Genomic DNA, 25,141 nt, shown 5'->3' on the forward strand with positions numbered 1-25,141 from the left:
ACACGATAAACCGTTATTATGTGCCATGTGCCCCCCTTGTGAGTGTGAGTATCGATGTGTTTTTGGGGGAGCGTGCGTAGTAGTAAATAGTAAAACGGCGTAGCATACTTCTTTGGGCGCGCAAAACGTCAGGACCTTCACGTACACACACACACACACACGCACACACTAGAGCAGCTTTTCTTTTTCGCTCGAATTTTGATTTATGCTCAGAGCAATTGAAACTTTAGCCAATTTATGGGAATTTAGTGATTTTCGCTTAGTTATTTTGCTTTTTGTTTTGCCCATTTTATTGTGCAATCAACGGGGGCGCACTGGCTCTCTCTCTCTCCAAAGGACTCTTCTCTTTCTCTCTCTCGCCCACTTTCTCACTTACTTGATGCTCCGGTGCGCGCCAAATTCGCAATTTCGAATTTCGAAGTCGAGTGTGTGCGAAAGTCTTGACCAAAAACAAAGTGGCCAAGGTGGCTTGCCTGAGTGGGTGGGTGGTGCAACTGGGCGCAGATTTGCCGACACTTTTTACTACGCGACTTTCGAACTGGAGAAAGCGGCGCGACTCGACGCGAGAAAGCGAGTAGCGCGTAGCAAAGAGACGAGACGAGAGATTTATTTGGCTGCGCGGCTCCGTCTCTTCGGCTTTTTGGCGCTCACAATTATTGCACCACCACAGGCACTCGCTCACGTACATACATTATACATATACACAGATATCTGTATTGGATTTTTTTCCAAAGTTTGGATTTTGAAGATATCCTGCGGGGTATACAGCGATTTTCGAACTGGCTGTGAAACTTGAAACTAAACTTTATGGCCAGCCAAAAGCACTTTAAGCCTTTTAGTGTGAAAATTAATATTGCACTTTGAGTTGGTACTGGTTTTTGCTTTGTGTTTTATCGGTTTAGCGGATTGCATTGGGCAGAATGGAATTTTCGTTTGGACGCGGTTTCTGCTCGGAACGCATCCACACTCGCCAGATTCTCGCCACGAACTGAGTGTGCTCTTTGGGGCCAGATAGCTGCTCTTGGGGCACGATTCCTCGATACCTCGCCATTCGAACTTGCTTCCTCTCAACTCGAATTTGGTCAAAACCGTTGGGGTTGCTTTGAGCCAGTGCTGCCAGATGGTTTCGTTACCCTCTGTTAACCGCTCCCACAACGCTAACGGTTCAGAATGTTAGCAGTTTGCAGAACTATCGATATAAGAGTCAAAGTGCAACCGTTCTGAATTGGCGCCTTTATTTGAAATATAAAGCGCTTAATTTGAATGGTAATTCATTCAACAATAATTCACCTACAGATAGTACATTTTCTGGTTATCTTCACTCGCACTGCATATATTTATATACTTGTTTCATATTATGATATAATTTTTCAAGATGTGCCAAAGTTTTTTGAACACATTTACCACGTTTGTAGCTAATAATGATCCCATTAAAAATAAAACATGTAAATTGATTTCTGTTTTATTTACAAAAGTGTATATTTATTTACTCATTCAATTCAACTTGATTTGTTTAGTTTACGATTTTGCGATCGTTTATTTATTAACATCAAATCATGGATATAAGCGTAGTTCTGAAAATATTTAAAATTAAATTCATAATTTTAAAATGATTATTGCTTTTAAAACTACAAATAAAACATAAATAGATTAGTTTTTTTTGTTTGCTTTTCTTTTTGTGGTTTTTTGTTTGTTTTTGTTTTCAATCCAGCCTTAATCATATGAACACTTACATGTTATTTATGCCTAAGCTAACGAATAATAATATTTTTCTACTCTCCGTGTTTGCCTTTTGAATGTACATAAAATATTTTAAGCCATATAAAGAATTGTACACTTATATAATAATATATTATATGCGTTTCAGATACGGGTAATTCTTGTTTTTGTGCGTTTTGTATGTTTTGTTTTATGTACAGTATTTATTTGCTTAGCAAATTATGGCAAATTAGTCTAATTAAAAAAATTGTACAATGATGTATATATGAATACATATAGTCTGTTCTGGGTGTTCAATTCATGAATATTTAATTCTTTACTTCTTCAATTGCCATTTTCTTTGTCACTCCATGTCAGCTGTGGACTTGTCATGTTTGTTGATTCATTGTTAGTAGGATTAATTGTCGAATGAAATGCATTAGTAGAGTTAGATAAATTCCCTCGACTTATATGCTAATTTTAGTTGGTTAGTCAAGTGCTGTGCTCCGGGCCACTGCTGCCCCTCTCCTGTTTTGTCAGTTTTAGTTTTGTTAGTTGCTGCTTGGTGATTGATATCAAATGATTGACTGACTGGTTGAAAGCTGAACATGTCTGATTGCGAACATATTTTGTTGTTTCATTTTTGAGGCACCCAACTTGGTTTATGAGAACGTCACCACTGAAATCTGGATAGTGTTGTGCTCCTTTTCAGCAGGTATTAGTCTAATGGTTAATTCAGTTTTGCCTGGTCTGCTATACTCTAAGTGTATGTATATATATAAGCTTGAGCGCTTTATAGATAGTGTACATTTAAAATTATATTTCTGTTTTTCTATAAATACACAAAGTTAAATATTAAGCTGAGCGAGGAAAATGATTATATCGCGAGTTGAGAATCAAGAGCGCGTGGATAATTTCAAATTAAATATGTTTTTAGCATAGGAATTAGGCAACTAATAACTTTTCACTTAACAAAAATAATTTAAATATAAGAAACACTTAACGTAGACTGTTTGGGCGGGTGTGGTGAGTGTGAGAGGATGATGGCCAAGAGCAGTGAGGCGCATCTCTCAGCGATTGCTTCTACTGCTGCAGCTGGTCACCGAATTGTTGCTGCTGCTCTTGCCGCCCTTGTTACTGGCAGTGTTGCAGCATGTGGTTGTGGAGGAGATGCCGCTCCTGGCCGCCGTCTCCTCGCCCTCATCGCCCAGGTACTCGTCCGGCTTGTGACTAGAGGCGGGAGGCGTCAGAAGACTTTCGGGAGCGCGCAGCGCGGTGGCCGGGGAAGCTTGAATCCTAGCGCGCATGGCATGAGCCGCATCCTGGGCCATAAGCACTTCGTCCTGAAAGATAGAAGACTCAATAAGTAACTGACGGAATAAAGTACGCTTTGTATTCGAAGGGTATCAAATATGTAACCCATTTCAACATTTTTGTATATACTTAGATACTTACATACATATCCATGGTAGTAGTGTGCGTTTGGATGATGTGCGAGTCGTCGGTGACAATATTGGGGCAGATGAGTCCCAGGCCGAATTTGTTGCTGACTTGCTCGTTCTGCTCGTTCAGCTGCAGGTAGGGGGCCTTCTGGGAGATCACTCGGAAGAAGGGCTCCATCCAGCGAGCGCAAGGTTGAATCACCTGCCAATCTAGGCCAGAACAACGCAAAGCCGCCTCCCTAAAAAGGAAAAATATTCGGTAAGATAACCATTTCGCATGGGAAGTAACTTCCATCTAACTTACCGACTAAATGTATGACTGATGGCGGCCGCTGCCAGCACCGAGTAGGAGTAGTTGGCCATGCCCACGTCCAGGGTGCACAGATCTAGCAGCTGTGAGGTCTGCACAAACTCAAAGCCAGAGAATTGCGGGTAGATAAAGGCATCGTCCGCCTCCGCGCTCTTTTGCCTGCCAATCTGGGAGAACGAGGCCGGAGTGCGGTTGTTCACATTCAATTGCATATAGACGCCCAGCCAGCCGGTAATGGTGATAGGACTGATGTCCCAGTCGAGCGCCTGCAGCAGGATCTTCTCGTGGTTAAGGATGTCCCGCTCTGTGCAGGCACCATCCGTCACATAAGCAAACTCCCCGATCTTTGGCGGATAAATCTCCTCTACCTTGGCGGCCACAAACAGGCAGGTGATGCCGATCAACTGCAGATGCGTCTTCTGCACCTTGTGCGCCACATGCAAATAGCGATCCAGGTAGTCGACGGCCAAGTAGAAGGTCTCCCGATGCAGCTTGTAAACTTCACAGACCTCGATCAACCAGTCCAAGAGGATGGCGCGCATACGTGGTTGCAGTCCGGGATGCTGTTCCAGCATCGAGATGCTGCGCAGACGCGACTCCTGCTCATCCCGATGACACATCAAGCGCCAAACATCGGCGGCGTTAGCCCAGGCGAGCGCAGGAAGTGGGCACTGGCGCAGACCGTTCTCCACTGCCGGCGACATGGGCGTCCGCATGTTGATCATCAAGTCACTGACCGGATGATGGATCTGCTCCTGGTGATTTGGGAGGCCGGGAGTACGCTCTCCATTCACCGCCTGCTGCTGGCTGCAGCCGGAGGAGGCTGGAGAAATTGTGGAGGAGTAGATCTCCACGTCGTCGTCCTCCTCCTCGACATCATCCTCCTCATCCTCGTCGTACGAGTAGTCCTCGCAGCTGTCGTCCAAAAGGTCATCGTCCTCCACCTTCTGCGTGACCACTGTACTGGTCACCACCTGCTCCGCAGCGTAGCGCACCACCACTGGCGTCTGCTTGCTACCACGATCCGGACTCGGCGGACTGTCCGGGCTGTCCGGCAGCGGACTGTGTGACGCCTCCGGCAGCTCCTCGGCCGGTGAGCTACGTATGCTGAGCAGCTCCTGGGTGCTCTGGCCATCAACCGAGACAACGGGCGAGGTGTAGACCGAGGAGGCCACCGATGACAGATTGCCCTGCTCGCTGCCATAGAGAGCGGGCAGTCGCTGCTGGCGCTTAGCTGATGGAGGCTCAAAGCCGAGTTCAGGGTCCTGAAAATGGAACAGTTATATTTAAATAAGTAAATCGTACAAGTTAATGCTTCAAATTAAAGTAGAAGCAGTCAATAAAATATTATAATTACTAAGCCATATTCAGATATTACTTTCTTAAATAGTAGTTCATATTTCTCAAATCATTACCATTTCAATAAATTTGCGCTTCTGTTCCAACTTCATAATAACATGAACAAATGAGTGGAGAGGATACTCAAGACAACAACAGGATCACCCGGCTGGCGGAATTAGAAACGTGCTCCGAATTTAATTAGCGAAGGAGGTTTTGGGGAAATTTATGTGGGCACGCCTGTCAAAATTGGTAATCCTTGATAGATGGACTGCTGCTGGACCGAATGCACCCGCACAAAATGAGGAGCCAGGAGTTCACACAAAAGATCAAGGACTATGGAATGGCATGGAGGTAAGACAATAGCACTTCGTTGGATTTTCTCGTGGGAACGAACGGATTTCTTTGTTGCTTTTAAATATTTTTGGTATGATCCACTTATAACACGATATCGTTATTGCACTTTTAACTTTGATGTTATAAATTTAGTGGCAGTCTTTGGAATTAATTTGTTGCGTTGTTTCTTTGGTATGATTAAATAATTGTGCAAACAGATTTTTGGTTATAGCATTAAAACAATTTTGGCTTCGTGTTGGTTGTTTCTGGTAGTTGTTGTTGGTAGGTGATCTTGGCAAATCCGGTTCTTAAATTAGTTCTTTGCACTCGCTGTTGTTGGTTTGTATAAATATATTTATCAGTCTTAACATTTGCTACTTGGCAACGAATAATTTGGATTTGGTTTCAGTTCGTATGTATTATTTTGTATATTTTATTTTCTTTTTGGCTAACTCCGCTCTTGGCTTGATCGAGTACCAATCGCGTTGACGTGCGCTGTGCAACTGAGCTCGACGTTCTCCGTTCCAGATCGCCGATCCCCGAATTCCCCGATTCCCGATCGTCGTTATCCTGCCCAACGAATGCAACGGTCTTGAAAATAGGGGTTGCTTTTCTCCGACTGCGGCTGCAACAACAGCGGTAAAACAGGATCGGATCGCCAAACCAACTTGCCGTCCCTTTCCATCGGGGGTTGGTTGCCCAAGATATCCGTATATCTTGAGACGACGACTTGTGTTGTTTTTGCCTTTGCAGCATTGCATTTTTCGCCTCTGGGTGTTTATCGGCCCAACAACAAATCCCACTGACGGCTGTGGCTCCTGATCCTTTTTACAATTATTTTTGTCAACATTTCCGTCCAGGTAGACGCAAGACGTTTTGAAAATCACTACCTACATAACCCTCAAAATAGCGACACATAATAGTACATAGGGAGTATATAAATTACTATTTGCTAGCACCATAGCTTTTGGCTCGAGCTGCCAGCGGCGGCTGCATTAGAATCTCCTGCATCTTGGAGGCTACTCAAATAATAAATTATCTTTTGGCATTGATCAGAGGGATGAGGCGGTGCCAAAGCCAAAAGTAGAGCGAGCCTAATGGAACCTTCAGCCAGACCGGAGACCGACTCATAAGATTACAGCACAAAAATGACACAAACAAAAAACGAAAATGGAAATGGAACCGAAAATCGAAAACAATTGAAATCCTTGACCATTGTTCTTGCAGACAGATGATGGAAAACAGAAGCCAAAATCAGAAAGTCCATAAAGTACAATAAAATGTATTCAACATGGGACACGATGTCTTGGATTGCTGATAACATAAAAAACACATTTATGAACGTATTTCGTTTAAAAATTTTTGGGAAGTTTTGAAAGTCAATTCAAGAAAGACATAGTCTCCTAGCTTTTTCTATCTTAAATGTTTAGTAAAAGTTATTGAAATATATCAAAACTATCACTTAAAACAATTGGAAAAGTTTAGGAAGTTTGGGTTTCTGTTTTAAATATTTGGCACAATTATTTGCAGTTCTACTTTGACTGAAAAATATACATCAAAAATATTTTAAATGTCCATATCTGCCCATTAAACTAAGCAGTAAACTAATACAAAAGATATAAAATCCATATGATATTCGCATTAGTTTTTCTACAATTTTCTCTGGTTTACGACTGCAATTGATCTCTTCTTTGATTGAAAAAGGTGTGCACACCATATAATTTATCAAATACTGACTGCATTTCGTCAACTTTCTTAACAGTCAATCTCACACATCGTAAAAGCTTAACAATATCAACCAACCCTGCTGCCCCTTAAAGATTTTCACATAATTTCTTCGGCAAAAATGGGGGAAAATATTGCGATATTTATGTGACAATTTTAATTGTCTGAGTAGGTTTGCCTTCTCTCGACAAACATACCGAGCAGAACTCCCCTCCTGGAGTCGAGGATAAATACATTTTTTTTGTTCTTGAGGCAAGACAGGAAGGTCCAAGACGCATGACAAATTTAATTTCTTATTCTTCTGGCCAACAAACTACAACAACCCTCCGAGGAGAAGATGATGTAGGTAACCGGGAACGGCAATCGTGGAATGAAAATGAAAATGGACATGGATATGGACATGGACACATGTCAAGGCACCCAGATGCAATGTAATTAAAATCAAAGCGTGCAATGGCCTAAGAAGCCATCTCCCAGCACAATGGACATTCCGTTCCTCTAGCCCTATTATTTCACTTCATTTTTGCTTTTGGTGCGTGGACATTGCATCTGCCGTTTGGACTTGGTCAAGCGTTATGGAATCACAAAGATTATGCAAGAAAATTCCCAGTTTACTTAACGACATGACGGATTCGAAGAGAAAGATCGGCGGAGTGAGTGTGAGAAATTAGTGAACTGTAAAGTGGGCTGGAATCTGGACCAATCTGGACCCGGAGGGTTGCATCCCAAGTTTAACAAGGGTTAAACTGGGTTGTTGCCCTTAAGCCACCGCCGCCGCCGCTGCCTCAAGGATTTAAGTCTCAACTCCAAGCAGGCAGCTGCTGCAATCGTCCTTCACATCCCGATCAGCTCCTTCAAAATCGCAGCCCACAAGGAAGAGGCACCCAAAACATCTCTCGAGATCTCACTGGGAGGGAGACCATGGGTAGCCAGGGACAGATGATGCAGTTCCTCAAGTTATGGGTACATACGAAAAGCAGTCAAGAAGCAATTCGATTGTTAGGCGACAACCTCTGCTGCGTCGCCGACCTCAATACTCGATGTCCTGGTGCCCCATTGTGTCCGTCTCCCTCTCCTTTTGGCTACCCTACAAAGTCCTGCGTTTATGTGTCGTAATCTTTCGACGACCGTCTGCTCGAAACCGAAACACCTTTAGTTTTTAGACCTTGGCGTGGGTCCAGGTGTAACTTTTTCACCGCTGTTTTCGTGTAATATGCTGCATTGTTGTTTCCATTTATTTTTCCTTTCTTACAGTTTTTTTTTTCAATTCTCCCCCAAGACTTTTGATAACATTTAATTTCTTTCTACAATGTGCGGTAGTTGTTAATATTTTTACAGTTTGCAGTTTGAAAAGATTATGATTTTCTTGAAATTCAGGATCAAGCTAGAGGTTTTGTTTTCAAATACTTCATTTTCATGAAGGACTCACAAAAGCTGACATACTACAATTTCCCTGATGATCGTTCAAAATTAGCCAAAGTCCTGTCCACTTTTGGGACATCGCCGCTGCTCTGCTTTTAATAAATGATATGCAAACAACATGCCAGAAGACAAATCCCCGAAGGACCATAACAAACACTCATATTTCCAACCAATTCAACTGACCCCTGGTCAGTCCAGAAAGGGTTAATCCAACACAACACTTTCGCGGTGACATTGCTGGATTTATCATCGGGGAAATGGAAAATTCGGTGGGCCAGGGGGACGGCGAAATTGCTTGGACATGTAATTAATCATGCAATTGGTTAGATCCATGACAAAACGAATTAAAGCATATCACATTGGTGAAACGGGAGGAGGGTAAGTGGACAAAGGACAAACCGCGAATGAATTTTGAATGCGAAAAATGAATTTGATTAATAGTCAGGAAAGACAATTTTCTTCAGGGGATAGATATGCCAACTTTTTAGAGTATCTATCACCATTGAAATAAGTTGATTTACTCCAATTACGTTATTAAACCTGTTCTTCTTTTATCTAATAATTTACCTTTTAAAATTATCAGCTTAAAAACTAGTTTCTCATCAGACGAATCTTAATGTAATTAATCTGAAAACAGATCGCTGCCCAAGTTTACCATTATCTCTTGTTTACCTCCAGCTAAATAAAATCCTCTGTAAAATGAAAAAAACTTTGAATTACAAAGCAGGCGATGCATGATCCCAAATCGGGATGCAATCTGGGAAAGTGAAACTTGAATTCAGTTTCCCACAATGTCCCGAAACTGACTTGGCAGAAATCAAGACCCACACTTGATTGCATCGCAAGGAAACCCGGGCGAAAGCAAACCCAACTCCCCTTTTCGGGACAAAAGAAACAAAGAAGTTTCCCAAAAAAAATAACAAGGAACTTTCGGCGATTTCATGCCTGCCATGTAAAGAGTAAGAAAAAGGGGTTTACATTACACTGACAAATTGGTAAAATAATACCATAATTTTGATCCTGTGCCAGCAGCAAAACAAATATTGTATAATATTTCAAGACCGCATTCCGATGCAGACGCGTTCTGCGTGTCCCGAAAGCAGATGACACAAGAGTTTCGAGAAGGACGAAGCCGGATGATTTGCATAAAAGTTTAACGGAAATCTAATGAGCAGACGTGGCAGGATCGGGCAAGGCATTTGCATAAGGATAACATGTCCCGAAACGGGGTAGCAAAATGCAACCCAGTTGGAAACAATTTTTTTATGCTCCGAATCTTCTGCAGAAGCAAATGTCGTCTCGATGAATATTTAATTAGAGACGAAAAGAAAAGGGAAAAACTCGGCCCAGTGATCCTTGAAAAGGATAAGGCGTTGCTCAACCCCTCCGCCAGTTCGTTCGTGTGTTGCGGTTTCAGCTCTGTCCCATTCCGGTAGACACCACGATCCCTTACCCATCACCGTCCCCATCCCGATGCCAATCCCTAAACTGTCTTGATCTAGTTCTTCTGCCTCAAGCTAACCTATAACTATCGCAATTTCAAATTCTTACCACGGCCCTAACGGACATTTGCCGACGCCTTGACTTTTGGAAAAACCCACCCCTGGAGAACTCGGACTTGGACTCAAGGTGTGCGCGCATGCGCAACGACGCCTTCTGTCTCCTGCTCCTGCTTCCGCGCCTGCTCCTAGTCCGGCTCCTTTGTCCTGGCATGCATATGCTCGGCATACTGCCAAGGACCCCTTCGGAATTCTCTTACTCAACCAAGTTCGCCTGAAGGGGGCCAGACATTTCCTTGCCATCCACTTTTTTTCGTTCGCGAATGACATTTGTTTGGCAGGGAAACCAGGCGCAGAAACGTTGCAAAAACAAAAAACTACACAAAAAACAGCAAAAAAAATAACCAAGGATATCTTTTGTTAGGCAACAGACTGTTTGAATACCCTGGAGAATTCAATTTAATTTTATGAAATATTCTCAGTCTAAACCAAGGCACCTTATAAATAATTTAAATTTCTAGATTTCCATTTTATCAATAAAACATATGCAAATAAAAGCTGATGTTCCAGAATAGTCCTCATAACATACTTTAGATTTAATATAAGAAAACTTCCAGATATTCATACTTTGCCAAAGATAAAGATACCCATTTAGAGGGTACCAAACTATCAAACAAGAAAACAATTTCTGCAAGTTCATTGCACGTATAGGAGAATATTCTCTCCCCTCCATAACTCATATAGCACTGGAGAAAAAAATCCTTTGCACCAACACAGCTGCCCATCGTGAGGAGCCGCCAGGAGATGAGGAAGCCATTGTTCGCCGCCTTGATTGCAGCTACTTGAGCGGAGATCTGACTTCAAGGCTTCCAAGGATGCTGATAAATGAGCCCTTTCAGTAAGTAGCGTTTATTTTTGGGCTCATCTTTGCATTGTGCCCGCGCAAAAGTGCCAAGTAGCTGTCTACGTGCTCAACGGCTTATTTGGCTAGAGCTCAAGCAGCGAAAGATCAAATGAAGATCGGCAGCCAAACGAGTGGAAGCCACCAAAGGGCTGTCCATTCAAATGGAAGTACAAATAGAAGATCGTTTGCCAAACATACAAAAATGGGGAATTCTTTAGCGATCGCTGATCAATGAAAGCAATTGGGAAACTATAATCAAATAGATAAATATACAAAATGGCTATTGCTCAAAATCTTAAGTATTATTCGAAGTCAAAAAGATATATCAGAGATCAGCTCAACGGTTCAAATATATATGTAGATTGTTAGTTTATAGTATTATTATTAACAGAGTTCACAATTAATCAGGTTTTCAGCTTGGAAATAAATCTTTGAGCTTATAAACAACCTAATCTTTGATTACTAGATTAAATTAATAGATTCTAATTTAGAATGAAAATGGGAATAACAAGACAAGAATTTAGAGAACAGAGAATTCCCAGAGTTTAAGAGTTCGTTAAAATATGAATATTTAATAAATTTGAAATGCATAGGCACTTTTGAAACACACTAGATTGCCTGGGTGTCAACGACGCCCTCTTGGCGTTTCCCTGATAAGATTGCAAAAATCAACGAGGTCACATGGCATGATAAAGCACTTCATTCATAAAACTTATCTGCGCTGTGTCTGGCTTTATGTTTTGGATTACGTACCTCGTTTGAATCGCTGCTTAAACGCCGTTTACGTTTATTGCCATTGGAAGTCGCGGCTGTGGATGCTGCAAGGTTCTGGCTATCACAAGAGCACATCTCGACGGCTCCGGAGGCGGCTGAGGTTCCTGGTAGCTCTTCACTTCGCTGCGGCGCTGAAGAGGACGATGTTGATGGGATTGGATCTGGATGTGGGACTGCGATTGGACTATCGGTGGTGCTACTGATACTACTGCTGCTGACGACGACGACTATGCTGCTGCTCACTTCTCCGTTGCTGGGGGCGGTGGTGACTATGCTGCCATTTGGCTCAGTGCTGCTGGTAGAACAAACACTGCAAAAGAAAGTAAAGGAATCTTTTGTTAATCTCAGTTAAGCACTAAATAATTTAAATTACTAAGTACATAGCTAAACTTATATAGTTTAATGTCCCTTAAGAGCAGCTATTAGATAGAATACTTCAACATAACTGATTATATCTAACCCAACGATTTAAAGATTCCCCCATATTTTTGTGAACCCAAACCAAGCTCAGTTATTTCCAATTTCTCCTCTTTTTTCGCAAAATAGAGAAATTCAATATGCCACGGAGGCTGTGCAGCAAATCACATAGGGGCGTTCTAAAATAGATACAAACGAAACGAACATAAATTCATTGAATTTTGACACGGCATTCGAATCGCGATGCGAGACTCGAGATTAAGGCGCCCAACGGATACATTAATATTTAACATCCGGGAAATTGAAATCGAGATGAGTGATCGGGGGAAATGGAAATGGGATCGTTGTGAGGGCCCGAGGAAAGCCTTTCCTCCTCGAGATTGAGCAATTTTGGCAAATTTGCATGCACATTAGCATAATGCAGGAGGCTGGCAAACGGGAAGAATACAATTTTCCATACTTCAAAGGACAGATGTTAAATGAATCCTTGCGGCGCAACTCTCAAGTGTTGCGATGCAAGCAAGCAACTGCACTTTAAGCAATTCGATGCGCGAATTTTTGCAATTTGAGCGAGGAGCTCAGCAGAAGGAAAAGCAAAAAACGAAATCTAACCCTTGGGACCAAAAACCCTTCTTAAGGAACTCGTGAAAAGGGATAATACAAAAAAAGGGCTGCTGCCCATACATAAATTCAAATGCTTTAGCCATTTCTCTCTTGGCCAGAGGCTCGGCATTGCAGCCTCCTGTTTTGATCCTTGCCCTGCACTATCGATCGGGTTTAATGGTTTAATGAACAAGAAAAAGTAATCACGTAGTAAATTACGAGGAAATGAAATCGCTTAAAAATGAGTTATGGCGAGAAAGGACTAATGGAGCGTACGTGCACGCGGCCTGCAAGTTTTTCCCGCTTTCTTTCATTGTACTCGGTGGTTCGGGGTCAGGGGTTTCCCGACATCTCCGCGGCTTAAGGTTCAAACTGAAATTTGTCATTTCGAGGTGAAAGTTTCCTTTCCTTTGCGGCAAAGCCAGATATGTACCTTGTTTCGGTTTCGTTTCCCCTTTCTATTCCGTTTCAAATCCGAATCCCTGTAGGTAGCAAAGGGTAGGGTGACTATCTCGGAGATGATATGAAAAAAATTCTAAGATGTATTTCCTGGAATCTGGTCCAGTGGATAATAAGTGGACTATCGAAGGATGGATCTTTCTCACATGATAAATTATAAAACAACGGCGACTTTTCGATTAGAAATTAGTTATTTATTCGTTTCATTGGTATCCACAAAACAGTTATGTTTGAGAATTTATGTGGAGCCATAGTGTTTGATCTTAACTCTTGAGGTTACTAGAATTTATCATTTTTTTTAACATTTTTATATGCGTTTCTTGTGCTACCCCATGCCCTCAAAAGTATGCAATGGAATCTGAACAACCTGAACTATAACTTCCGTGACATTTTTGATAAATTCCGTTATAGATGGCAGGGAAATAGCTTCGCAACACATACCAATAATTATGTCGCACACATGCTGACCACGAAATATGTCCATAAAATGGACTATCACTTAAGTGATCGCTGTGATCAGTGGGTCGCCGGGGGTTTGGTGGGTGATGATGATGATGTTGAATGGCAAACGGGGACGCAACTGACAAAACCAAATGACTAGGCAATTATGCAATTATGGTCATGCGCAGGCACCTACTACCTACAGGCAAAAAGAATATATAGTGCAGGGTGAAAACATATTAAACTCAATTAATTTTTGTCCAGGACATGACTGCAAAAGCCACAAAAAGTGTGTGTCTGCAGTGACAGCATTATCAAGCCCGACCAAACAAACCCCCTTCATAGCCCAACCCTCTGAATGACCAAGCTGACCCTGAACCGTCCCACAACTAAACACTTTTCTAATGACATTTTCGCGCGCAATTATATACTAATCACACGCAGGACCTCGGAAAGGTCCTGCAAAGGTATGCAGAGTGTTGTGGAATGCGGCACTTGGTTATCAACGCTGCCTCGACTTTAACACCTACAAACAGATGGCTTTTTTTCTTTTTTGGAAATTGACAGTGAAAATGCATTTTAGATTATCGCACTTGAGTCAGAAGGTTGGAACAGTAGGAGCCCGAGTGGTTATAGCTCCTGCGGGTCCTACTTTCCCGCGGCGTATTCGGGCATAACCAGTTGGGCTCTGTCGCTTTATAATTACGAAATAGCTATTAGATAAACATCACTTTTGGTTAAGAGAATTAAAGGGAGACGCGCTGCCTACCAGGATAGTTTGTTAGTGGTAAAAAGGAAGTCGATCGGATGTCGCCACAGGAAGTTAGAAACAAATGGTAGTTCAGACCGTTGGGGAGTCGCCTCTTGGCTTTCATGTGGGGTGCTAATTAGTTTGGTCAGCGCTGCGGAGGAAGTGGAAGTCACGAAAAGTGTTTGATGGGAAAAGGAAATGTCTAAGATCATAAGACATGTCAAGAAAAACATGCAGGTTTGCTTGAAACTAAAGATCTTCTTTACCAACTCAAATCGAACTTGTTGGGGTATGCAACAATAATTCACCTGCAACGTAAAAATACCTAACCCCTTAAAACATCGTATATTAAATTAAATTATTTAAAATTAATAAAAAAAACGCATAAACTTACCTCTTGGCATTTAAACCCATAATTGTACGGCCTTGAGAAGCCGTCAAGGTTCTTTATCCTGAATCTTGTTTTTAAGCTGCTCGTCAGAAGCAGAAATGTTTTGAATGAAATGTATAATTTAAAGGGGACTGCAAATAAATTAAACAAAGTATAAACTTAATAAATTAATATTGTAAAGCAATCATAAAAAACTATAAATGGAATATAAACTATATAAAGAGTGTCTAGAATATGGTCATCACATGTGACGCGTTTTCGAGTTTTTACGACCTCACAAAACCTATCAACAGTTAGTAAAACATTATCTGCAGATCCTTGTGGAAAAAACAACATATGATCCTTGAGGGAAACTCACACACAGCATGTGGCCGAAGAGTCTCCTTGCTTCGAAAACCCCAAACAAATTTGTTTACGTGAGTTTTTCTCGAAAAAACATATATACACCAACTTTTTGCTTTTAGCAAAACGAAGGAAGAAAGTAAATATTTTTCTTTGGGGTGCAAAGTGTGTCTAAGATATTCAAATTACTTAAATAGAAAGATGGGTGGGAAGACTATTTTAGAGTTGGGTCATCTTAACAGGTAGTCACGGAATGGTCATCTTTTTATTATAATAGAATTTCCACGAGTCTCGATTGATGCCCTCTGCTGCAGTTTCAGCTTCAGCTGCTCCCCTTGAATTTCCTGTACACTTAAAAAAACACTAGGCATATATTCCAAGTGCTATTAAATTATTCAAATCAATAGAGCTTAGATGCCAAATGGTTGTTGCAAGTTCGAAGTATCGTTGATAAATAAATAATTAACTTCGTAATGCATGACTTATTAGTGTATTTAATTTTCTGAGTGTACCGATGTCAGGTGCATCGCATTCGGCGCATGCGCAACGTCCGCATTTTCTAGTGGTTTACAACGCTTAATTATATCGAGGAGCCGAGTCCTTATTGCCCCGATGCACCTGTTGTGGCTAGAGTTGATCGCTGACCTTCTGTTAGAACTGAACAGTATGGATTCGATGCGATGCGGGGCAGGTGAGTGGAGTGGATAGGTTTGGGGAAGGGGCGTGGAGTGGCAGCTGTTGAAGATCCTACCCCAACTAAAAGGATTCGGGCAATGTCTCTGCTGTTGCTTTTGTAACTTCAATTGACTTCCCCCTCGCTAATTGTATCCTGTCGCGTTTCCTTTTCCCCACCCCTCCTCGCTTCCTTTTCTTCCTTCATTTATATTTTCCTTTTTCCGTGTGACATATGGGCCTGGCGTTATATTCGCCACGATTTATGGACCTCCCTTCGGCCTACCATTCAGTTCGACACCTTTTTTTACCTACCCCAAATGCGAATGCTTTTTAGCCAACGAGACTTTCTCTCCCTACTTTCTTGTTCTTACGCAACGGATTGTCTATTTTCCTCACTTTTTGCCTCGCTTTTCTTATGCGTTTTCCGGCCTTTTCTCATGCACAATATTTTGCTGTTTCCAACCATCATTTTCACACTAATTGCGGATATGCCTCCTAATTAATTAGGTTCCCTCTGCTTCCCCGAAGTCCTTTTAGAGCATTTTTGCTTTCTTAGTTTTCAACCCCCTGACTATTCTATTTACAACAAAGAAATTTCCTTACACAGAAAAAAGATCTATTAACTTGTGCATCTCTTTGGCCATTTTAAAATATGTTAAAAATCATAAAACAATTAATAGGATCAACATTTTAATCGTAATCCCAAAATAAAGATCTAGGTTTTGTAAGTACTCGAGCTCAAAAAACATTATGAAAAATTATGTATCTTTAAGATACAGCAGAAACCTAAAAACGCAATGGAATAGACATTTATCTTTCAGTTTCAATCTTAGAAAAATTGTCTGTTATAGATCTAACATCGCTAATAGTCGGATTAATCTAATCTATTTTGTAAATCACGAAACAACCTCAAATTAATATTCGTTAATAATGATACCGAAATATCCTTTAGTTTTACAAAGCAGTTGACAGGGGCCACTGGCAAACAAATGACTGTATTATTCTTGTCCAAATACCAGCGACTAAGATAGATGCCTAACTAATTGCAGGAACTGCCCACACGCAGGCTGCAACTTCCTCTAATGAAGATTAAGTGAAGAGCTGCCAGTTCGGGCGAAATCCGCGGCGACAGGTATACAAATATGAATAATGCCGCGGATCGAGCGGATAAACTCGTGGGTTTCCTTTTCACACAGCGCCTAATTAAAGGTGCACGATGCATGAGTGAATCTGTTTACCTGGACGGGGTCCTCCAAGGTCATTTAACTGGAAAACCGAGTGTCGAAAATAAAGTCGACCGTATATTTCTGCGGCAAATCCAAAGGCCCCTCCTCATCTCGGAATATTTGCTTTGTGCGGAAGATTTCCCACAAGGAAATGGGACCAAGTCTCGAGATACAATATGAAATGCAACTTGAGGCAATGCAAAGAAGAATGCGCAAAATGCGCAAAGGAGAGCGCAAAAAATATACATATATACAAATATGTATGTATCTCGAGTATATGCCAGACTATATGTGTACATATGTAGAGGGAAAACAGGTCTCGAGTTATCCGGCGTCTTCAACTGTCTGCAATTTTTGTGCGTCCTTTTTGGGCTGCATTTTGGGCTCCTCTGCACATGCGGCGAGATACATTCCTGAGATACTCGAGATAAATGCACATGCATCTGGGCATCTGTGGCGTTGTCCATGCCCATGCCGCCTCCTCTCCATTGTTGTGGTTGTGGCCAGCACTCTTGCAATTAATTGGAACTCGGAGGAACGAAAGTCTGCAGAAGTTGTGTAACAATGAACTCCATAATCCTGGGTATTATGTAGTTCATCAGGTAGATATTATCTGCAATCGAAAGCCTAAACCATACTTCTTTCGAACCATATCAGCATAATATGTATATATAAACTACTAAAAGTTATAACCTATCTTCATGTTTTGAGTATCCCTTTATAAACTTGACTTTTCAATGTGTTTAAATTCTAACGGTCAATTGGCCCAAGTTTGCTGTGTTGCTTCAGTCGCATACACCCACCCTGCCCAGAACTACAGGGTACTGCGAACGAAAACAGGAAAGTCGATCCTCGCCTGCGCGCATCAGTGTATCTGTGAGTCCCAGTATCTGAGTATCTGTGTGCCGGGTATCTAAAGAGCGCCGCCTGGGCAAAACGGCGTGTGAAAGTAAAGCCGGCCCAGCCGATGGAGGAGAACAAATCAAAGTTCTTGAATGGAGCGGCAGCGGCGGCGATGGCGACGGCGGCGTTCCAGTTCCAGGAATCGATGGCCTTGAAGTAGCCGTTAGGACATCGGGACGCGCTCAATTGACTATTTAGTTTATATTTAGCAGCGTCTAAAAGGATGCCCACAGCGAGTCAGCGAGCTCAAGTGGCCTGCGTCCTGTCTGCCCCGCTCCACAAATCGCCAGTCGGACTATCCTTTGTTTGTCTGGGAATAACTGGAAACTGTTTATCATTGTTGTTTCTGCCCCTCATACATACGGCTTCACCTCATTCCGATTCCAAATCGGATTCTTCTGCCGCAGCGACAAAACTGTGTATGGACTATAAAAAAAATGCCCACATATACATACATGTGAACCATTTATTTAAGGAGTTAGTATTCACAACTCATCCTTTTGGAGAACATGTAATATTTGTAAAACATTCCGCACTTGTAATTGAGAAATATTGTTGGTATTTTACTAGGAATTCGGGTTAATATGGCCAGTTGATATGTGTGGATTCCTATAACCATTTATGTAAGTATGATGAGAAAATATTCGAGATCAGTTTGGGTTCCGAGCTCGTCTAGAAAATCCTTTGATGACATACCGCTTTCGAAGGTGGCAAGCACTTGATCACGAGAAGAATTGAAAGGTGTTGACTAGGATTTGAATAGGTCATATAAGGAGTGTTTAGGTGGGTCAAACAAAGGAATATTCCATCACCTGGTCGAAAATATTGGGAAAATTTACAAAATTCAGGACACTCATTACTGAATCATCAAAAACTTGATGCTCTTACTTTTTTCGAAATCACTTCTAAGAAAGAATTATATTTCCCTATGGTGCAAACTGGTCAAATCTAAACATAAACGGCGGATTTTCGGCACGATCATGACATAATCGAAAAATTAAGTATACAAAAAGCTACCCCATCAACAATACACCACCCACCTCCGCACACACCCCCGCCAACATCACTCCAAAAGTTTAACGGCGCAAAAAGCGAACACGCAAACTGAAAAACGTCAAAAGAATGCAAAAAATAAAGAAGAAAGCAAAAATTGCGAAGAAAACAACAACAAAATGAATGTGGCAGGTAAATGGAAGCAGAGGAGAAGAGTAGGAGAGGAGAGAACGAAGATGGCGCGAAGCAAGGTGGAGACGAAGGGGAAGCGAAAGCAAAGCGCCGAGAAATATCAATGAACTCCATTCTCCACTTGACAGTCTATCTCGCTCACTCACCGTACATAGTTACTACTCAGAAAAATAATTATAACCACGATTTTACAATAAATAAAATTCTATTAATATTTCTACACATGTAAACATGTATGTACGTAGATTGTGGGTAAGGGCTAAATACCACTAACAATCTCTTTGTTTCGTGTACCAAAGATTTTTGCGCCACTTTTGACATAATTCATTATTTGCTTCTTCACTCGTTTTCTCCATTTTGCTTTGACCTCTGCTTCGTGTTCGTCAAGTTTTCAAAAGGTTCGTCGACTGATCGGCGATTTTCCGAATTTTTTCGACGTCGCAGTCAAATTCTCTCTTTTTCCGTTTTAGAGCGCAGTACTAAAACGTTTTTGTTTGTTGTTGGTGTTGGTTGGGAAGGGGAAAAATAACTTGACTCGCTTGTTCTGATTGGAATAAAACGGAAGAGCGCGAGAGAAAGAGAGCTTACCCTCTCTCTTAGCGAGCGCATTTCTTCCAAGTTTGTGCTTGTGTGTGTGTCATTGGAGGAAGCGTATAAAAATGAAATGAGCATGGGGAAAGAATGGAGAAACGCAAAGTGGCGCGAATTAGGCGTTTGGGCTGGCGCAGTTTTGTTTTACCGCCCAAAATCTATGCGAATGGCGGGAAAAAGTGCAATTCGGGCGGGAGAAAGATTAGAAAGTTGGCCCAAACAGCAGCGAATAAGCCATCAGCTGCATTTCAAGCCTTCTATAGTAAGAAAAGCCGTAATAGTTCACTGAACTCCGATTACGCATAAGAAACTCAGTGCACTTTTAGACGTGATGATTAGAAGCTTTCCTTTATTTCATAGGTTTTTCCGATTTGTTCCCATTGGATAACGGTTTAATTCTAATAGGACACTTTTCGTTATGGGAGCTCACTTATGGGAGTTTTCTAAACACTGTGTGGGAAACCATTTGTACCATTTGGACACTCCGTGTCTTGCCAATCAGAAAGCAACGGTTAAATCCTACAGCGTGTCAATTTTCTTATAAGAGGATGTTGTATTTGTAGCAAAAAATGCAAAGACACGACGGCAAACGCAGCATTCTCTCCCGCTCTCTACTTCACTGTTCCACACACACTTGTCACCGCACACGCGTCATATATTTTATTCCACTCTGAATAACGTATTGCCTTTTATCCACTCAGGCCATTGTGCAATTGGTTTTACCTTCTAGTTAGCGGAAAAATGCTTAATATCCCCGGTGTTTTCACTTGTTTTTCTTAAAGCGAATTGAACAACGTTTTTCGAGAGTTTTTCGTCGTCGTCGCCGGCCACGAAAAAACTTCACGAGCAGCGGAGCGGCGGCAGCAAAGTGATCGCTTTGAAACCGAAAAAAAATTGGTGGAACTGGGTATCAAAAGCAGCGACGTCGACTGCGACTGCGGCGAGTGTGCATGAGGAACGCGCCAAAACAGGCGGATCCGAAGCGCCAAAAAATGCAACAAACACAGGGGGCAACTTTGTTGTACTCTAGGGGAGGGACGGAGATGGGGCGAGCATCTCCCGCGCAAAGAACAGAGCGTGAGAAAGCGAGACGGGGCGATGAAGCCGCTGGTGGCAAGCTTCGCATTTTATTGAATGGAGTCTGCAATTGGAGTCCCCAACAGGCTAGTCAGACTACAATTGGAGGTTCGACGTCCAGTCAGCTGGGTGGTCGAAAAACAGCTGGCGAAGATGCCAGAAGGGCGGATTTAGTCGGATATATCGTGGTTATACAGAAGTACCTAAGATTTATTTCTGTGTCAAATTCCAATTTTAATTCACATATGGCCTCCAGAAAGTATATATTTAAATTTTAATATGAAATTATTTTTTTTTATTATTTTTAAAGTGCTCCAAAATCAATTCAAGGTTAAAAAATTTACCTTAAAGGGTATTTATATGTCTGTGAAATTTTATTTTCTTTATTTATTCTTCAGAAGCCTGAAATTAATTAGTTTAATATGCTTTTCTAGTAGTTTTTATGAACTGCAGGCAAAAAACATCTGACACGATGACTGAGGTCCAACTAGGTGGCATCGCTGCTCTGAAACCAAACAAACCACTGCCACTTTGTTGTTGTCATCGATTAACATTCGAGCATTTTTGGCACCAACTTCGAGCGCTTATAACTCGGCTAAGCTAAATGAAAACCTATGCGTGCCTGCAACCAATTGAAAGATTAAAACTCGCAGAATCTGATTTTTCACTAAAATCAAAAATCCCGTTCAATTCGGCCAAATTAGAATCGATTGAACTTGACGATTTCCCGCGCGCGGGAACCCGACGTCGGCGCGCGCTGCTGACAGCGATGACAGCTGCGCGCGCAAAGAGAAGGCGCGGATGAGAGCGCGAGAGGGGCAGGGGAACAGAGAGAGAGAAAGAGGCAAAAACGTCGACGTCGCTGCTCACGTTTTTTTTTACCATTACTTTTCGACTGGTAGAATGTAGATGGGGAAAACGGGGTCTAAGGGAGATGGCTTAAAAGGCAAGTTCACGAACTTTCGAACCCTGCACCTGCTGCCAATCGAATGGGCCAATTGGCCGGGATCACTCACCTGCTGTTGGGCAGGATTCGGGCGAATTCTCGGCGGGATTGCAGACGGAAAAACACACGCGGACTGGGAATGGTGATGAAAAAAATTGCACACACCGCCGCACACACACACACGCGCACGCACACACACTAGTGCACGACAGCCAGCAAGACAGTGTAGCCTCCTTTTTGTCACCTTTTTGGGCAGATTTATCTTGGCTCCACGGTCTTTTTCACGGCTAGCTCAACCCCACGCCAGTCAAGGCCAATTCGATGCGATCCCCGCGATTTTTCAGCGACTCCAAAGTAACACAATGATCGCAAGCGGCACTGCGACGAGATCGAAATCGAGAGAGCGATGAAAGAGCAAATAGCCACACAATAAAAAAAAGGCCATAATCATCTGGCCACACGGCGCAAAGAGAGTGTCGGAGTTTAGTGGCAGCGGCGTTGCCACCTCGGCCGATCGCGTTGCGGGATTTTTATTGGGCGCGCTATTCGAATTACGAAAAATAACTTGTACAATTTAGCCTGACTTTTACTGCACTGCATATTTAATTCACCATTTATCCGCGCTGCTCATATCTGAAATTGGGGTATTACTGAAGCATTAAACGGGATTCCCAAGGGCGCGCTCTATTTGAAATAATTAAAGATGAAATTATGTTATATAAAAACAGTTGTCAGCACAAGGTGCTTTGGTTATTCGATTAACGGATATTAAATAATTTGATTTTCTGTTGGGCGCGCTATTTGAAACGCATGTTTGATACGCTTATATAGTTTTCGTTTTATTGTTATGTTCTTGCTTTTATCATGCGACTATCTAGTAATTAAATTTAAAAAGAACACTCAAGTAATAATTTTTTAATTTAGGAGATACTTTCATTTTTAATTGATTTTTAATCGATTTAGTTTTTGGCGCACTTTTCAAACAATAACAGATGTCACTCAAATGATTTAATGGTTTTAAACTTTTATGCTCTTTTTTGTTGCTTAACTCAAATATTGATTTTGATTTATTATAGCAAATTTCGTATACTAAATGTTAGAAGTACACACAAACTTAAAATTTTGAGGCGCGGGTTATTTGAATTTGTTTGATTTCAATCCACTTTACTAATTTACAACTTTTTTCTATAGGCTGTTATTTATCCATTAAATAACCATTTAAAGGCAGTACTAACTAATAATTACCGAATAATTTTCTTGAGGGAACTTCTTGACTAATTTTTATAATGTAAGTTGTTGGTTTTGATTTTTATATTTAACTTTAAAAAATTAAGTTATGAACTTCAAAGATTGAACCAAATCATTTTTATATTTTTATTATATCTTATAATCATTTTTTAATATAGCTTGTATTTTTAGAACTCTTTTATTAATTCACTCAATCACTTTTGATAATAAATATCCTCACACAAATATTTCTTTAAAATATTTGTTTTTTATTTCGAAGCTTTATAAATTGTATTAGAATATATTAATTTCCAAGATAATATGTTTTAAAGTTTATCCAATAAATAATATTCATGACACCTTCGTAAGAATTTGATTTACTGCCGATTTTCATTTATTTCACTCAATTATTAGTTATCAATTTGATTTGAATATTATGTGATTAAATGCCACTTGCCACACCTGATTAGAAAATCTCATTTTCTTGGAGCTTCGACCGCAGCCTGGTTTCTTCATAAGCTCGAAAAACCAAATAAAAGAAAACTGCCGATAATTAACAATTTCAGCGAATTGAGCACACCGGCAAAGTGCTAAGTTTGCTTTTCGGCAAATATCCGCCAAGCGCAGCAGAAAAACCTCAACTTCAGCAGCGCGGCCATGGCAAAACCACAATCCACTCTCTCAATCTCCTGCTCTGTGTTTTCGTTTCCATATTTATTGCGATTTTTGTTTTGATATTATTAATTTACGTTTCAAACTTAAGCAAAATCACTAAGCCAGCTCGGGGACGATCATCTCTTCAAGCTTTCAGCGGCGACTCGTTGAATCCGCGAGCCGCGTAATCGGAAGGCGCCGATCGATCGGAGACCTTGGGATAGCCCTCATCTCCGGGCACGCACTGCTTGCGCGAGTGGATCACACGCCAGCCGCCCTTCCGGGTCCAGTCCTTAAAAAAAAGGATTAAGGGATCATTAAACTATAAATATAATACATATTATAAACGATAAAACAGCTAATTTGCTAAAGAAAGGCGATCTTATAGATTTGTCTTATGTATAAGGGCCTTAGAGCAATGAAACTTCTTATTCGATGGTAGCATTTGAAATCTAAACGAATTTCCTTAATAAACAAAAATATAACTTTCAAGACTGTCACAACTTTCAAATAACTTCAACGGTTTTTACAGCTCTCAAGCGCTTAAAAATACAACGCAACAAGACGACCTATGTCTTTTGAGTTATGAATAGAACTATTATAAAATTGTAAAGTAAGTTTGAAATTGAATATAATCCTTACATTTAAAATATACATGATAGATTCTTTTAACTGCTAGGTTTTTGGAATTTTAGCCAACGATTTAGTAGTTTTTATACGAAGTTTTAGTGTCATACATGCATGGACATATATTAAATACTTTACATGGTGTTTCTGAATTGAATTTATAATGTTTTGAGACCAGTAAATAGGCATATTAGTACCATAGTCTTTAGATTCGTTTTACCTATTTGCATATTATGAAAAGCGTAGGACTGAAGCTATTTTCATTACGACAACACTTTTCTAGTGCAACTAACTATAGCTGAGATACATCACCATTCGATACTAAGTATTATACTTATAGCTTAGCCAACTTGAATCCTAGACCAATTAACTTACATTCTGGTTGTACTTGAAGTAGTAGGCGCCGGCGTAGATTCCGGTGAGGGCGAGCAGAGCCTTTCCGGTCCAGTAGCGCACGGTGAACGCGCGCTGGAAGCCCTGCAGGCGAGAAACGGATGCTCCTCTGGTCAAAAACTTGATTACATAATACCCACGACAACAACTCACCAGGACGGGTTCCAAAACATTGCACACCTTGTCGAGGGGAGCGCGGTAGAAGCGCTTGATGGGGTTGTTCAGCTCCAGCTCCAGGGCGGGCACCTTGCGGGGTCCGTGGTGCAGCTCCTGGTCCTTCAGCCACTGTTTGCGCCAGGCGCGCTCCTCCGGCGACATGCCGATCAGGCGCTCGCGCTCCCGCACCATGCGGCCCGCAATGACCATCGGCTTCACGCCGCCCGTTTCCGAGGCACCACCAACTACCATTTTGCACCGTTTGTTATTGGACTCTGCGATGTGGACGTTGGAAAACGCCAACAATTGTATAATTTAATCGGGCAGCGACAATGGAAAAACAGAACAGCTGTTGCCGCCAGTGTGACCGTTCTCTCAAATATACCAGAAACTGCGCTTGGCCAACAATCGAACGGTATTTTGAATACCCGTTACTCGTACTGTGGAGGGTATACTAGACCCGTTGAAAAGTATGCAACACGTATAAGGAAGCGTTAGTACCCTTTAAAGATATGTGATCTCCATCTTTGCATAATTTTGTAATGCATTTTTTTCGTGATCATTACTTAATTAGGCCTACATAACAAGCACAATATAAAATTAATTTCATTAATTAATTTTTTATGGGC

The 25,141-nt window shown here is 41.4% G+C and overlaps 3 protein-coding genes and 1 long non-coding RNA gene across 6 annotated transcripts in view; 1 reads left to right on the forward strand and 3 right to left on the reverse strand.

The window, feature by feature from the left end:
• Positions 1-975, reverse strand: part of LOC117145774 (voltage-dependent calcium channel subunit alpha-2/delta-3) — a 36,703-nt gene extending 35,728 nt beyond the window's left edge. The window contains exon 1 of the mRNA XM_033311554.1: positions 377-975. The gene's annotated coding sequence lies outside the window, so the exon portion shown is untranslated. The remainder of the gene's footprint in view (positions 1-376) is intronic.
• Positions 976-2,347: 1,372 nt separating this feature from the next.
• On the reverse strand, positions 2,348-21,874 carry LOC117136630 (G1/S-specific cyclin-E). 3 transcript variants are annotated; one of them, XM_033297622.1, is made up of 6 exons: positions 21,526-21,874; positions 14,514-14,641; positions 11,428-11,758; positions 3,445-4,715; positions 3,154-3,379; positions 2,348-3,041 (listed from the first exon to the last, which is right to left on the reverse strand). In XM_033297622.1, exons 2-6 carry the CDS (start codon positions 14,531-14,533, stop codon positions 2,769-2,771), a joined length of 2,121 nt encoding a protein of 706 aa, XP_033153513.1. In that variant the 5' UTR covers positions 14,534-14,641; positions 21,526-21,874; the 3' UTR covers positions 2,348-2,768. The 3 variants fall into 3 exon arrangements, with proteins under 3 accessions (XP_033153513.1, XP_033153519.1, XP_033153527.1); XM_033297628.1 differs by lacking the exon at positions 21,526-21,874 and adding an exon at positions 20,156-20,309; XM_033297636.1 differs by lacking the exons at positions 11,428-11,758; positions 14,514-14,641; positions 21,526-21,874 and adding an exon at positions 4,866-5,622.
• Positions 17,260-19,053, forward strand: LOC117136649. The gene is made up of 2 exons (XR_004459111.1): positions 17,260-18,167; positions 18,227-19,053. It is a non-coding gene; the product is annotated as an uncharacterized LOC117136649 (long non-coding RNA).
• A 1,501-nt stretch (positions 21,875-23,375) lies between the features above and the next one.
• Positions 23,376-24,878, reverse strand: LOC117150521. The gene is made up of 3 exons (XM_033317441.1): positions 24,510-24,878; positions 24,339-24,440; positions 23,376-23,628 (listed from the first exon to the last, which is right to left on the reverse strand). The coding sequence occupies exons 1-3, from the start codon at positions 24,762-24,764 to the stop codon at positions 23,482-23,484; spliced, it is 504 nt and encodes a 167-aa protein (XP_033173332.1). The 5' UTR covers positions 24,765-24,878; the 3' UTR covers positions 23,376-23,481.
• Between the last annotated feature and the right edge of the window lie 263 nt (positions 24,879-25,141).

The sequence above is a fragment of the Drosophila mauritiana genome, chromosome 2L (assembly GCF_004382145.1).
Source record: "Drosophila mauritiana strain mau12 chromosome 2L, ASM438214v1, whole genome shotgun sequence".
In the NCBI taxonomy this organism is placed as follows: domain Eukaryota; kingdom Metazoa; phylum Arthropoda; class Insecta; order Diptera; family Drosophilidae; genus Drosophila; species Drosophila mauritiana.